Here is a 16,120-nt window from a genome sequence, read left to right as displayed (position 1 = left end):
AAAAACAATCAAGGAAATCAAAAGCTGGTTCTTTGAAAAGATCCGCAAAATTGACAAATCTGTAGCCAGATTGACTATGAAAAACTGAAGATGCAAATACCTAAACTCAGAAATGAGAGTAGGACATTATTACCAACCTCATTTTAATAAAGGAACAATTATACACCAACAAATTAAATAACCTGAATGAAATGGACAAATTCCTAGAAACACAATTTACCAAAACTGACTCAAGAAATAGGAAATATGAACAAGCCTATAACAAGAGGTTAAATCAGTAATCAAAAACCTCCCAACACCAAGAGTGAATCCTAATGTGAGCTATGGATGTTGGGTGATGATGTGTCAATGTAGGTTCATTGATTGCAACAAATGTACCACTTTGGTGCGGGATGTTGATACTGAGGAAGGTTTTAGGGAGGGAGGGAGCAGGGGATATATGGGAACTCTCTGTACTTTCTGCTCAACTTTGCTGTGAACCTAAAACTGCTCTAAAAAATAAAGTATATTAAAAAACAAAAAACATCCCAACAAAGAAAAGTCCAGGACCAGATAGTTTCACTAGTGAATTCTACCAACTATTTAAAGAATTAATACCAATCCACCTCAGTCCCTTCCTAGAAAATAAAAGCAGAGGGAACAGGGAACACTTCCCAATTCATTTTGAGGCCAGCATTACTCTGATACCAAAGCCAGACAAAGACACAAGAAAAAAATACTACAGATAAATCTCTCTTACAAATACAGATGAAAAAAATCCTCACAAAATACTAGCAAACCAAATACAATATCATAGTAAAGGGATTATATACCACCAAGTGGTATTTGTCTCAGGAATGCAAGGGTGGTTCAATATAAGAATATCAACCAATGTAATATATCATATTAATAGAACAAAGAAGAAAAACCACATCATTTCACTTGACGCAGAAAGCATTTGATACAACCCAACACACTTTCATGATAAAAGCACTCAGAAAAATAGGAATAGAAGGAGTAAGGGGGAGGAATAAGAATAGAACTTCCTCAACTTCATAAAGGGCATTTATGGAAAACCCACAGCTAACATCATACTTAATGCTAAAAGACTAAAACTTTCCTCCTAAGATCAAGAACAAAACAAGGATGCCCAGGCAGAATGGAATGGCCGCTGGAGACATTCTGTACTGAGAAGCGGCCAGTGGCACGATGGAGCAGGGCCAGGGACCGCTTACACTTGAGATGGACTATGGAATAGCACATCCCAGAGGTGGAAGTCCAAGTCAAACGCAGAAGGACAGCCTCGCTGAGCAACCAGGAGTGTCGCCTGTACCCGAGGTGGTCTCAGCAGCAGCAGCAAGTACCTGTGGTGGATTTCCATGCGGAACTGAGACAGGCATTCTTAGCTGAGACACCAAGAGGTGGTTAAAGCAGTATTGGAACACCTGGGTAGCTGATTCCAAGAGAAAAAAAAACAGCCTTCCCTTAGGTCTTAAGGATGCCAAAACTTTCCTGTAGGTATTGGATTTGGTGGAACAGCAGTCATGACTCTGGGAAAGAGCAGCAAGATGCCGCAGCACATTGACTCTAGGATGAGATGTATCCTGCAAGATGGCCAGATCTTCATTGGCACCTTCAAGGCTTTTGACAAGCATATGAACTTGATCCTCTGTGATTGTGATGAGTTCAGGAAGATCAAGCCAAAGAATGCGAAGCAGGCAGAGCATGAAGAAAAACGGGTTTTGGGTCAGGTGTTGCTGCGTGGGGGGAACTTGTTTTCCATGACTGTGGAGCGACCACCCCCCCAAAGATACTGGCATTGCTTGGGTACCACTTGCTGGAGCTGCAGGAGGCCCTGGAGTTGGCAGGGCAGCTGACAGAGATGGTCCAGCTGATGTTCAAATTCCCCAGGCTCCTCCTGGGTTAGCAGGCCCTGTCCGAGGGGTTGGGGGCCATCCCAACAGGTAATGATCCCACAGGGAAGAGGCACTGTAGCAGCTGCTGCAGTTGCTGCTGCTGCCAGCATTGCTGGAGCCCCAACTCAATATCCACCAGGATGGGGGACTGCCCCCACACCTGTTGGTCGAGCAACCCCACCTCTAGGAATTATGGCTCTTCCACCTGGTATACGATCACCCATGGGCCCACCAATTGGGCTCCCCCCTACTTGAGGAATGCCAATAGGCATGCCCCCTCCAGGAATGAGACCCCCCTCCACCAGAAATAAGAGGTCCATCTCCTCCAGAAATGCGTCCACCAAGACCCTAGGATACTATTGATCCTTCTTAGTCACTTTGTTTCCTGCAATGCGTCTTGTGAAATATGTGGAGTGTTTGTGAGCTTTTGTCCCCTCTGCTGCATTAATATTAGCTAATAAATGCATAGAGCAATTAAACTGTGGGAAAAAAAAGACAAGGATGCCCACTTTCACTACTACTACTCTACATTATACTAGACATGTTAGCCAGAGTAATCAGGCAAGAAAAATAAATAAATAAAAGGCATCCCATTGGATAGGAAGAAGTAAAACTACCCCTATTTGCAAATGATATTATCCTATATAGAGAAAATGCAAAAAAAAAAAAAAATCACCAGAAAAGTTTAGCGCTAATAAACAAATTCAACAAAGTTGCAGGGTTCAATATCAATGCACAAAAATCATCTATGTTAGTGTTTTGAGTATACAACCCATAAAGAAAATTAAGAAAACAATTCCATTTGCAATAGAATCCAAAAGAATAAATATCTATGAATAAATTTAACCAAGTAGGTGAAAAATTTGTACACTGAAAACTATAAAACATTGCTGCACTAAATGAAAAGACATCCTGTGTTTATGGATTAGAAGACACTATCATTAAGACGGCAATAGTGCCTAAACCCATCTACAGATTCACTGCAATCCTTATGAAAATTCCAACAGCTTTTTTTGTAAAAATGTTGTGGAATATTTAAATGCCAAATTGGTTTTTATCATTAAGGATAAACTTTAAACAACACAAGACTAGTTATAATGAAATGTTAAATTGTCTGGTGTATGCTCAAAGTGCTATAGGAAGTTGAGACAGGATTGAATAGTTCTCTGTGTTTTCTAATTTAGGGTCAAGTGATTAAGGTACAAATACCCAGTTGATAAGAACCTTGTCTTTTGAAGCTTTAACAGAACTCCTACAGCAATTCTCCACTCCCCATCACACTTGTATGTTTGCCTTTGTCCTCCACTCCTTAAGTGCTCTTACACATATCAAGAATACTGTTCTCCCACACACTGGATTCCTGTATAGTCCTATATACCCACAAATGTCTACCAAGGTATGTAAGCTTTATAATATAACTAACAGAAAGGATTTTGCAATCATTCAGATCTCAGAATCTGTGAGCAAACTGCTCACCTATGTACTTTGGTTTCCTCATCTGCAAAGCAAGACTAATAGGGTTGTTATAAGGATTAGATCAAATTATTTATGCAAAGCATTTACAACAATATCAGGCACATTATATAAACTCTCAATAAGAGCTGGATAATTTTGTATAACATACCCAAAATAGTATACATAATTGTTACTATCTTTTTTTTTTAAAAGAACACGTGGAAGTAGGCCTAACCTACTGCTTAGCTTGCCATAGGTATTCAAATTCAAATCTGACATAATTAGGATTTTGTATCAGGCCTTGAACCAGGCTTGTTTAAGAGGTCACTCCTCCTGCCTTATGAAATGTTCTATTGCATTTTTTTTAAATGATAACAGAAACTAAGAATAGATATCTGTCCCTTTTTTGTGTCTGTTCCAGCTAGAAATGTTAAAATAATTTAGAAGTAAAGGAATGTAGAGTTCATTTGTTGTTCAATTCTTTGCATGGACTAAGAGGTGGTATAACACATTACAATGCTATGAGAGAAGAAATTTATTTTGCTCTAGTGTTAAAAGAAATAAGATAAATTCACTATCAACATTACCAAAAGATAAATAGCATTTCCATAATTTAGAGTATGACCAAAGCACACAGGCCATAAGAAATGATATCCAAAATTTTGAGGACAGCAGCTTCCAAATGAAGTATTTAATAGATACCTTCAGCTGTAATGATCAGTAAAACGAAAAGATCTGGCTTCTGACATATTATATAGGTGGTACTGTAACTGTTTAGAACGCTTTGCTTCCAGTCGGAGTTGCCTAGTTCTTTCTTTGACAGCTTGTTGCTCTGCTAGTTTTTCTATCCGTTTCCTTCTTAGCCATCTGTAGAAAAAGACATGAACAGACCTGTTGAGTATCAACCTGAATATACTCTTCATGCTATAAAGTTATTACTACAGACAAAGGAAATTGGATTTCTTTAGATTAAAAAGCTCTGTTCATAACACAAATTAGTATTAACTGAAAAATTTCAGGCTTATACCAAAGGCTCATACAAGGAAGCATAGTCACATTTAGAATCAAATGTTTGAAATTAAGTTTGTCTAATAAGGAAACTGCCAACTAAAAACCTTTTTTAAGTAATAAACACACTATTTTACGTGACATAGGTCCTATCTTTTTTTAAAAATATGATTTTCTAAGCAAATAAGTATTTGAAAGATACCAAATAACTTATTTTTTGCAACTAACTGTATTCTAAAACATTACTTAAGCAGCATGCAGAATACCAGCATGCAGAAATGTCGCCTTGCTCTTCTTGGTGGAGAAATTATAGAGCTCTTGCTTTTCAGTGCATAAAATAGTTCTCCCTTAAAATGGAAAAATAAGCCTAAGCATAAGAAACATCAAAAAGGGTGAAGGAAGAGTCCATATTCTAACAAATTTAAGTCTATAAAACTTGCTTAGGTAAAATAACATTAAAAATAACTGTATACTCACATCTCTGGTATGAAAGTGCATACGTGGTGTGTGTGTGTATATATAATTTTTTCAGAAATAAATCCAGACAAATAAATAACTACATTAGTATAAAAGAGACTTAAGAAACCTCATAATCTAATGTTGTGTGGTTTTGAAATTGGATATCAGTTTGAGCAAATTAACTGTAGTCATTTAGGGGTCGATTGGGAAAAAAATGGTTATAGGCTAGATATTAGATGAGATCATTAACAAAAATAAGCAGATTGCAGAACAGTATATACAGTATGATCTCAATTTATATTTTAAAACTGTAAATATATGTACAGAGAAATATCTAGAAGTTATGCAGTACAGTGCTAACAATAGTGATTCCTGGGTGATGAAAATGTGAGTTTATTCCCCTCCATTTCCACAATGCACATTCACTGCATCTGTTATAATAAAGGGATATGGATATTTTTTTAAAGAAGGAAAGGAAAGAAAGAGGCAAAGAAACTAAAAAGAGAAAGATAGCAAAAAAGATAGAAATGAAAGAAAGAAGTGAACTTCAAACAACTGGACACAATATTCACTCCCTCTCCCAAGGTGTGCTGGCAAAATTATGAAGCCATGTCTGTTTCCTCAGAATAAACCAGGTAATACAGACTCTCACCCAGGCAACTGAAGGGAGACCAGGTTTGCCTTAAATTACCAAAATATGTGTCCAAATCTCCTTTTCATTTGGTCTGTACAGATCTTCCTCCTCAGCCTGAATGCTTTTCTTTACAGAAAAATATTTATTGGTAAATGCAACTCTTTATTAAGTTTTCCTGAGGACTGTGTAGGAGAAGCTGTAACCAATATTTGGCCTATTTCTCTAAGAAATGAACAAATCAATCAATCAATCAATGGTAAGCTATCAAAGGTTATCACACTGGTGCCATAAGAAACAATTTTAGTATTGAAAAATACCTTGAAAAAATGGTATAGATATTATGCAAAGTATGGAGTTAAAGAATTTTCTCACATATTGTTAAAACTGTGGCTTTAAAATTGAATAGGTATGTAATGAGATCAATTTTTTAAAGTTTTATTGACTATATAACTTTCTAAAATGACCATGAGGAAGGGGGAAAAATGCCCTGCCTTTGACTTACTGTTTAAAGGCCCTTTCACGGCCTTCTGTTCCTTTAAGGAAGAATAAGCATTCCTCTTGCTTTCGCAGTTCTTCTGTCTTTCTTTCTTTCAACTGTTCTTCGTGCTTTTTTTTAAGCCATAATCGAAAAGCTTGCTGTGGATCTCTGTTTTCCTGCTGTTTACAAAAACAAGCTTTGCTTAATTTAAAGAAACCAAAACTACTTTTTGAGGCCCTGCCTATAAGACCCTATAGGAACACGTCCTACTCACCAATTTTTCATAATAATACCAATTTCATTACTTGCGCTCCTTGCATCCAAACCAAATACATGACCTTTGAATCAGCAACATTGATAACCCTTTAGTCAGAAAATTCAACATTGAACTCACTGCTCTCTGGCTTCTTTCAAAAGTCTTACTGAGGTAATCAATAAATGAAGTGATCTGCAAACTTTTCAAAGCTGAGCCCTTTGACAAATAAAATAATTTTGCACAACGGCACATACACATAAAACATGGTTGAAGAAATGTTGGGGATAGGCAGTATGAGTGAGTTGAGGTCTTGGTATCAATTCCTGAAGGAAGCTCCATGGAAGCTCCACTGGAATTGAAAACCAATGACCCAACATTTGTGTTACTCAAACTTTCTTTTAAATTCTACTTTCGTTTTTAAGTTTTAAGAGCATCTAACTGCCAAGCCCATCTCCAAAACTGTAATTATTATTATGGAGGGTGGCAGTGAGAATTTTCAACCATAAGAACTTTTTCATAAGGATAACAGCCATGAGGATTTTGTCAAAAGAATGGGCTAGTGGGAGCAGCTTATTGTATGGTTCTTCAGACTTCATGATGGATACTATATTCAGGGATAGCTGAAAGACCTCTTATTTGGGAGAATAAAGAGAGCAAAGGGAAAGATTTGGGGCTCTTTAGTCTTGGGAAAAGCATGACTCACATGGATGCCTGGCTAGAACACAAAAGGAAAAGATTCATTCATTTAATACTTTCACCAAATATGAACTCTGTGATAGAGAAGACCACCTCCTACACCTTGCATTTTCCTTTATCTGTAACCCATATTGCCCAGTATGCTTCAGTCTAATTTATATAATTTATACAATTTAGGATCTTTGATGTATAATGCAGAACTTTGTGAGGAGGTCCCACGGACCTACAGGACCATTGCTGAACACTTAAAGTTTGGGAATGTCTGGAGATGACTAAGAAGTGTTCAATCTGCAATTATAGATTAAAAGAGTTAAGAATTCAGGGATAAACAGAATTGATGGGTATCACTGTTCATCTATTCATTCAACAGCTATTTACAGAGTATCTACTACACAGAGTATCTACATGCACATAGCTACTGGGATGCATCAAAGAAAAAAAAACAAGCCTCCCTTTCTCATACATTCCATACCTGCACTATACAATAAAGTAGTCACTAGTCACATGTAGCTACTTAAATTAAATAAAATTAGAAATTTAGTGCCTCAGTCACGTTCAAATACTTAATAGTCACATTATGGTTAGTGGCTACTTTATTGGACGCTGCAGATATAGAATATTACCATCATCACAGAAAACTGTATAGGGCAGTGTTGTTCAAGATAAGGAGATGAAAATATATGATTGATTGACTGATTGATATGTCAGAGAGAGTAATAATGGGAGAGGTGAGGAGAAAGGATGGTATTTATCAATAGATAGAAAGTGAGGGAGGGCTTCCCTGGTGGCGCAGTGGTTGAGAATCTGCCTGCCAATGCAGGGGACACAGGTTCGAGCCCTGGTCTGGGAGGATCCCACATGCCGCGGAACAACTGGGCCCGTGAGCCACAATTACTGAGCCTGCGCGTCTGGAGCCTGTGCTCCGCAACAAAAGAGGCCGTGATAGTGAGAGGCCCACGCAGCGCGGTGAAGAGTGGCCCCCGCTTGCCACAACTGGAGAAAGCCCTCGCACAGAAACGAAGATCCAACACAGCCATAAATAAATAAAATAAACAAATTTAAAAAAAAAAAAAAAAAAAGAAAGTGAGGGAACCATTTATGGGATATCTAGAAAAAGAGTATTTCAAGCAATGGTAACAGGGCAAAGGACCTGAGAAGGGATTATACTTGGCATGACCAGTAAATAGCAAAAATCCACTGCAAGAAGAAAACTGGAAAATTCACAAATATGTGGAGATTAACGTGCTCCTGAGCAACCAATGGGTCAAAGGAAAAAACCAGATGGGAAGTCAAAAAATAGCCTGACACAAATGAAAAGGGAAGTACAACATACCAACACTTATGGGATGCAACAAAGACAGTTCTAAGAAGGTGAGATCAAAAAACCAACCTAACTTTACACCTGAGGTGTAATTAGAAAAAGAGATATAAACTAAGCCAAAAGTTAGTAGAAGGAAGAAAATAACAAAGATCAGAGTGTAAATAAATACAACAGAAACTAAAAAGACAATAGAAAAGATCAAAGAAACTAAAAGCTGATTTCTTAAAAAGATAACTAGACAAACATTTAGCTAAACTTACCAAAAGAAGAGAGGACTCAAATTAATAAAATTATAAATGAAAAAGGAGACATTACAACTAATAGTACAGAAATACAAAGGATCATAAAAGACGATTATGAACAACTATAAACCAACAAACTGTAAAACCCAGAAGAAATGAATAAATTCCTAGAAACATACAACCTACCGAGACTGAATCAGGAAGAAATAGAAAATGTGAATAGACTGATTACTAGTAATGAAATTGAATCAGTAATCAAAAATCTCCCAAAAAACAAAAGTCCAAGACCAGATGGCTTCTAGAAAATCAACAGAAGAATTAATACCAATTCTTCTCAAACTCTTCCAATAAACAGAAGAGGAGAAAACACTTCCAACCCATTTTATGAGGCCAGCATACTGTGATACCAAAGCCAGACAAGGATACTACAAGAAAACAAAATTAGAGGCCAATATCCTTGATGAACAGAGATGTAAAAATACTCAGTGAAATATTAGAAAAGCTAATTCAGCAGTATATTAGAAAGGGTCATATACCATGATCAGGTGGGATTTTCCAGAAATGTAAGGATGGTTCAAATCTACAAATCAATCAGTGTTATACACATTAACAAAATGAAAGATAAAAATCATATGATTATCTGGATAGATGCAAAAAAGCATTTGACAAAATATCTTTTCATGATAAAAACTCTCAAGAAATTGGGTATAAAGAGAATATAATAAAGGCTATATATCACAAGTCCACAGCTAACATCATACACAATAGTGAAAAGCTGAAAGCTTTTCCTATAATATCAGGAGCAAGACAAGGATGCCCATTCTCACCACTTTTATCCAACACAGTTTTGGAAGTCCTATCTGAAGCAATCAGACAAGAAAAAGAAATAAAAGCCATTCAAATTAGAAAGGAAAAAGTAAAACTGCTCTATTTGCAGATTACATATTATTATATTATTCTATATGATATAGAAACCCTAAAGGTTTCACTGCCCTAAAAGTGTTAGAACTAATAAACCAATTCAGTAAAGTTGCAGGAGACAAAATCAATATAAAAAAAATCAGTTGTGTTTCTATACACTAACAACAAACTATCTGAAAGAGAATCAATTAAATAAGTCCTTTTAAAATAGCATCACAAAGAATGAAATATGTACTTAGAAATAAATTTAACTAAGGAGGTGAAAGATCTATATGCTGAAAACAAAAAGACATTGATGAAAGAAACTGAAAAAGATACAAATGAATGGAAAGATATTCCATGCTCATGGACTCGAAAAACTAATACTGTTAAAATGTCCATACTATTTAAAAATTGTCCATACAATCTAAAAATTCATTATAATCCCCATAAAAATTCCAATGGAATTTTTCACAAAAATAGAAAAAAAAATCCTAAAATTTGTACAAGATCCAAATATCCAGTGTAATCTTGAGAAAGAAGAACAAAGCTGGAAGCATCACACTTCCTGATTTTAAACTATATTATAAAGCTAAAGTAATCAAACACTATAGTACTGACAGAATAGATACATAGTTCAATGGAACAGAACAGAGAGCCCAAAATCAACGCATGCATATATGGTAATTAATTTTCAACAAAGGAACCAAAAATAACAATGAGGAAAGGACAGTCTTTTCAACAAATGAAATTGGTAAAACTGAATTGCTACATACAAAAAATGAAACTGAACACCTATCTTACACCATACACAAAAATCAACTCAATATGGATTAAAAACTGTGTGTAAGACCTGAAACAGTACAACTCCTAGAAAGAAATATCAAGGATAAACTCCTTAGCATTGTTCTTAGAAATGATTTTTTGGATTTGATAGCAAAACAAAGACAACATAAGCAATAATTTTTAAATGGGACTACATCAAACTAAAAAGCTTGTGATCAGCAAAGGGAACCTTCAACAAAATGAAAAGGCAACCTATTGACTGAGATATAATATTTTCAAACTACATGCCCAATAAGGGGTTATATCCAAAATATACAAGGAATTCATATAATTCAATAGCAAAAAAGAAAAAAGCCCAATTACAAAATAGGCAAAGGACTTAAATAGACATTTTTCCAAATAAGATACACAAATGGCCAACATGTACATGAAAACATGCTCCACATCACTCATCATCAGGAAAATGCAAACAAAAACCACCATGAGGTATCATCTCATACATGTTAGGATGACTATTATCAAAAAAGACAAGAGAAAACAAATGCTGGCAAGGATGTGGAGAAAAGGGAACCTTTGTGCATGGTTGGTGGGGATGTAATCTGGTATAGCCGTTATGGTAAACAGTGTGGAGGTTCCTCAATAAATTAAAAATAGAATTATTATATGATCCAGCAATCCCACTTCTGGGTATATATCCAAAGGAAAAACAAAACAAAACATTATCTGGAAGAGATATCTGCACTCCCATGTTCGTTGCATCATTATTCACAATAGACAAAGTATGAAAACAACTTAAGTGTTTGTAGATGAATGAATGGCTTGAGAAATGTCACACACACACATGCATGCACACACATGAATATTATTCAGCCTTCAAAAAGAAGGAAATTCTATAACTTGCAATAACATGGATGAACCTGAACCTGGAGGGCATTATTATAAGTGAAGAATTATATATAATAATAAATATATATTTTATATATATATATATATATATATATATATATATAGTACTTATTATAAGTGCCAGACAGAGACAAATACTGCATAGCACCATTTACATGTGGAAACTTAAAAAAAAAGTGTAGTTCATAGAAATGGAGAGTGGTGGTTATGAGGAACTGTGGGGTTGGGAGAAATAGGGAGAAGTTGGTAAAAGGGTGTAAACTTTCAGTTATAAGGTGAAAGAAGTCTGAAGATCTAATGTATAATATGGTGAGTATAGTTGATAACACTGTATTATATAATTGAAATTTGCCCAAGAGAGTAGAACTTAAATCTTTTCTCCAAAAACGGGGGAGGTGATGTATATGTTAATCAACTTAATGGGGGGAATCCTTTAATAATGTATATGTGAAAAAAAAAAATAATGTATATGTGTATCAAATTATGTTGTACACTTTATCTTACAATTTTATTTATAATTATATTTCAATACAACTATAAAAAACAGATCACACATACACACAAAAAAAGAAATAGAAACTTAAAAGACAAAAAACAACCTAAATTCCCTGAACGAGCTTAACAGTAGATTGGACATTGCCTAAGTGATGTCAATGCCAGAAGATAGATCAATAGAAATTATGCAAGCTGAAAAAAGAAAAAATGTTTTAACAAACAGAACCTGAGTAACATCTGAGATAACAACAAGTATCCTATCATATGTAAAACTGGATTTCCAGAATAATAAGAGAAAGATAATAGGGCAGAAAAAAATATTTGTAAAAATAGTGGGCAAAAATTTCCCAAATTTGGTATAAAACATCAACTTACAGATACAAGAAGCTCAGCAAAGCCCAAGTTAGTCAAATTCAAAGAGAGTCACACATCTACTAAACTGCTGAAATTCACATCAGAAAAAGTTTAAAGTAGCCACAGAAAAAACATTTCATACAAAGGGACAATGATAAGAATTACAACTGACTTCTAATTAGAAACAATGGATGCAAGAAAACCACTGAACATCATCTGTAAAGTGCTGAAAGGAAAAAAAACCCAAAAAACTGTCAACCCAAAATTCCATATCAAATTTTAAAAAAACTTCAAAAACAATCTATTTCTGATAATGATTTAGTATATACATATCATAATCCCTAAAGCAATGATTTCAAAAATAATTCAGAGGTATAACTAAAAGCCAATAAGAAAATAAAATGGAACATTTTTTAAATATTTGATTAATCTCTGTAAGAAGGCAGAAAAAAGATGAATAATGGAGTTAAAAACAAATGGAACAAATAGAAAGCAAATATCAAGATGGTAAACTTAAAACCTACCCTTATCAATAATTATAATTAAATATAAATGAACTCCTGTTAAAAGTAACAAATTTCTGGATTAAAAGATCCAAATATATGCTGTTTGCACAAGTAACTCTTCAAATATAAAGACAGATAAATTGAAATTAAAATATGAAATAAGCTATAACATGCAAATGTTAAACATAAGAAGGTTACTGTGACTTCATTAACATCAAAGTAGATTTCAAGATAAGAGGGACTCATAATGTGAAAATGTCATTCAATCAGGAAGACATAAATTCATAAATGCATACACACAAAACTTTTAAAAATATGAAGCAAAACCCAATGGAACTAGAAGGGAAATAGACAAGTACACAATGATAGTTTAACATAACTTTCTCAGTACTTCATAGAAGAGGGGGAAAACAGTAAGGATATAGAAGATTTAAACAACATTATCGACCAACTTCAGCCCATTGACATTAATACAACACAACATCCAAATGTAGAATACAAAATGTATGCAAGTGTCCACGGAGAGTTCACCTAGATAGAGTGATGACACACATACATATGCTTACATATGTGTGTATATACATACAGTGCACACGTATCATTTATATATAACACTGACCAAGAGAAGCAAAGCTCATTACAAAGATGGAAAGACATTTTTAGCTATTTCTCCTTAAATGGCAATAAAAATTCCATCGCCTAAAAGCATTTTTAATTCAATGTAAAATAGGTCATTCCACAATCTATATATTGTAAAGATATTTTCTGGAAACGATGACTCACATTATACAAAATATCCCACAGAAGTGACCAGCAAAATACACTTACTATCACAATGCATTAATAAGCCAAATTAATCAACTGCCAAAGTATACTATAGCTCAGCTTCAGTAGAGACAAATTTCACAGAAGTTCCTCAGAATATTATTCGTTTATGATATAATTTCTAGCTAAAGTTAATTTTTGAGACAGACTTAAAATATAGCAAAAAATTAAAATACCAAAGGGAAATATATAACCATGATATCTTCTAACCAAAAAAATTTTTAATTAGTTCAATGTGGCTCATGTTTTTAGAGAATATAATTCAAAGTTTTATTATCTCTAAATAGAACACAATAGAAAATTAAGGTGCATTTATTTTTACAAATGCCCAATAAAAATATAACATTAGGCTGAATGCCATGAGACCTGAAGGTCCGTCATCCCCCAGGAAATTATCAGCAGTGCAGTCACAGGGGTTTTTCTTGGTCAGTGATTGAAACATAAGCTCCTCTCAACTTCTTTACTCTTAAATACTACAGTAATGTGCTATCCTTCTAACCTACCCAATCTCAAATTCCTTCACTCCCTCCAAAATCTTTCTAGTTTCTTCTCTACAATTCCCATTCAATAATATAAAGACTTCCAAACATCCCTCATTCTCCCAAACCATTGCTAGGACCCTGGCCTTAAACCTCCTTTCTTACCCAAATCCTGATTCTCCCGTAAGACACAGCTTTTCTCTCTTAAATGGAAGCTGCATTTTTTGCCATACTTCAGGTACTTCAGAGGTCTGGTGAAGAAGTTAATATACTCTTTATTCCTTCATACTTCTTCAGAACTCCTGAAGAGTAGAGAACTACTTCTTCTCTACTCTTAAGTAAAGCCACACTCCTTTGATATTTGTATTATTTGACTATATTACTCTAACAATCTCTGGTCACAACTGGCTCAATGTACCTCTCCATCCTAATCCCAAGTAACACTTACAACTAAGTGAATGAGCCATTCGACATCCAGCCTCACAGATTTTTCATTTTTTCATTTTCTACGCCTTTCTTTTTTTTTTAGAGCTCCTGACTTGTTTATTTATTTACTTTATTTTTTTGGCTGTGTTGGGTCTTCGTTTCTATGCGAGGGCTTTCTCCAGTTGCAGCAAGCGGGGGCCACTCTTCATCGCGGTGCGCGGGCCTCTCACTATCGCGGCCTCTCCTGTTGCGGGGCAGAGGCTCCAGACGCGCAGGCTCAGTAGTTGTGGCTCACGGGCCCAGTTGCTCCGCGGCATGTGGGATCCTCCCAGACCAGGGCTCGAACCCGCGTCCCCTGCATTGGCAGGCAGATTCTCAACCACTGCGCCACCAGGGAAGCCCCCGCCTTTCTTCACTGCACTTGCCACCCACTCCAATAGCCACATCCACATCCCCATCTTTGAAATCACTAATCTTCTCATTCATATTTCCAGTCCCAACCTCTGTCCTGAATACTAGACACATTTCTTCAGTCAATCTTCAACATCTTTACCTGAAATTTTTGTAGGTACTTCAAACTCAGCAACTGAAATGATAATTTCCCCCAATCAGTATCTTTTCTACCGCTCCAGTGAGTGGCACCATCACCCACCAAGTTGCTCAGAAGAGAAAGCTGGTGTATTCTCTTTACACCTCATTCTTCCTCACTCACATATCTAGTTAATTATGAAGTTCCTTCAATTAATACTCTAAAACAAATATCACATTTCACATCTCTCTTTCTCTCTCTCTCTGCTGTTATCATTCTAGCCCAAGTCACCATCATTTCTCACCTAGACAACTATATATGCTTTCTAAGTGCTCTCCGCATATCTGTTCTTGCCCCCTCCAATCCATTCACAGCATGGCAGTCAGAGTGATCTTGTGGGATTGCAAATCTAATGTATCACTCCTCTGTTTAAATAATCTCAGTGGCTTCCCATGACAGGATTAAATACAAAATTATAGACCCCAACATGCCACATGATCTGATTCCTACTCACTTTCTGGATCCTCTCAAACTCACCAGGTTAGTTCCTGTCTCAGGCATTCTCACATGTTCTCCTGGCTTAAAACAAATTCCTCTAATTCTTGGCCTAATTTCTACTTCTACTTTACTCAACAGAAAAATCTTTCCTGATGCACATATTTCCCTCATTATGATCTCTCATAGCTCCTTTTTTTCATAGCATTCATCACTATTTATAATTATAAATTTATTTTATATTGAGACTTAAAATTTTTTTTTCAATCCCTACTAGATGAGCGTTATAAAACATAGACTAAACCTATTTTTCTGGGACTTCCCTGGTGGTGCAGTGGTTAAGATTCCATGCTCCCAATGCAGGGGGCCTGGGTTCAATCCCTGGTCAGGGAACTAGATCCCACATGCATGCCACAACTAAGAGTTCGCCTGCCACAACTAAGGAGCCCGCATGCCTCAACTAAGGAGCCCACATGCCACAACTAAGGAGCTTGCAAGCTGCAACTAAGGAGCCCTCGAGCCACAACTAAGGAGCCCACCTGGCGCAACTAAGACCCAGCTCAAACAAATTAATTAATTAATTAATTAATTAAAAATAAACCTATTTTTTCCATGCTGTGCCTAGAATAGCATCTGTCATATAGTAAGCAGTTAAAAAAATATCTATCGAATACATGAAAAAATTTAAATTGGCCTTTCTTTGACTCTACCAAATTTGTATCTTGCTCTCATATATTATGGACATCCATATTTATCCATATTTGAACTTACTATACATATCCTTTGTCCATTTTTTATTGGAAAATTCAAAAGTTTTGCTTTAATAATATAAATATTAATAGTAACACTAACAATTATGACAATTTAAAAGTCCTAATCAGCTTTTAGGATATTACATTAAATATAAAGGTAAATTTGGAGGAACCCAAATCTTTTTAATATTTAGTTCATTCATCCAGGAATATTATAGGAGTA

The 16,120-nt window shown here is 35.5% G+C and overlaps 1 protein-coding gene, 1 long non-coding RNA gene and 2 pseudogenes across 10 annotated transcripts in view; 3 read left to right on the top strand and 1 right to left on the bottom strand.

Moving 5' to 3' along the window:
- Positions 1-16,120, top strand: part of LOC309636198 — a 937,790-nt gene that overhangs the window by 851,394 nt on the left and 70,276 nt on the right. The gene's annotated exons all lie outside the window — the stretch shown is intronic.
- The window catches only part of CCDC181 (coiled-coil domain containing 181), a 56,048-nt gene that overhangs the window by 24,194 nt on the left and 15,734 nt on the right, over positions 1-16,120 (bottom strand). For 5 of the 7 annotated variants that reach the window (XM_082391282.1, XM_082391279.1, XM_082391280.1 and 2 more), the window contains 2 exons: positions 5,954-6,108; positions 4,011-4,217 (listed from right to left, as the gene is read on the bottom strand). In XM_082391282.1, the coding sequence (XP_082247408.1) occupies positions 4,055-4,217; positions 5,954-6,108 (318 nt within the window). In that variant the 3' untranslated portion in view covers positions 4,011-4,054. Of the gene's footprint in view, positions 1-4,010; positions 4,218-5,953; positions 6,109-16,120 lie in introns of those variants that run through there. The other 2 variants (XR_014244430.1, XM_082391278.1) reach the window with 1 other exon arrangement.
- Positions 1,139-1,408, top strand: LOC309634808 (SNRPN upstream reading frame protein pseudogene; annotated as a pseudogene). The gene has a single exon. The product of its transcript is annotated as an SNRPN upstream reading frame protein pseudogene (transcript).
- LOC309632976 (small nuclear ribonucleoprotein-associated protein N pseudogene) lies at positions 1,524-3,753 on the top strand (annotated as a pseudogene). Its single transcript has one exon. The product of its transcript is annotated as a small nuclear ribonucleoprotein-associated protein N pseudogene (transcript).

Source organism: Balaenoptera borealis (assembly GCF_965194805.1).
Source record: "Balaenoptera borealis genome assembly, chromosome: 1".
Taxonomy (NCBI): domain Eukaryota; kingdom Metazoa; phylum Chordata; class Mammalia; order Artiodactyla; family Balaenopteridae; genus Balaenoptera; species Balaenoptera borealis.
Note: the sequence above shows the minus strand (reverse complement) of the source record. Positions and strands in the feature narration are given on the sequence as shown.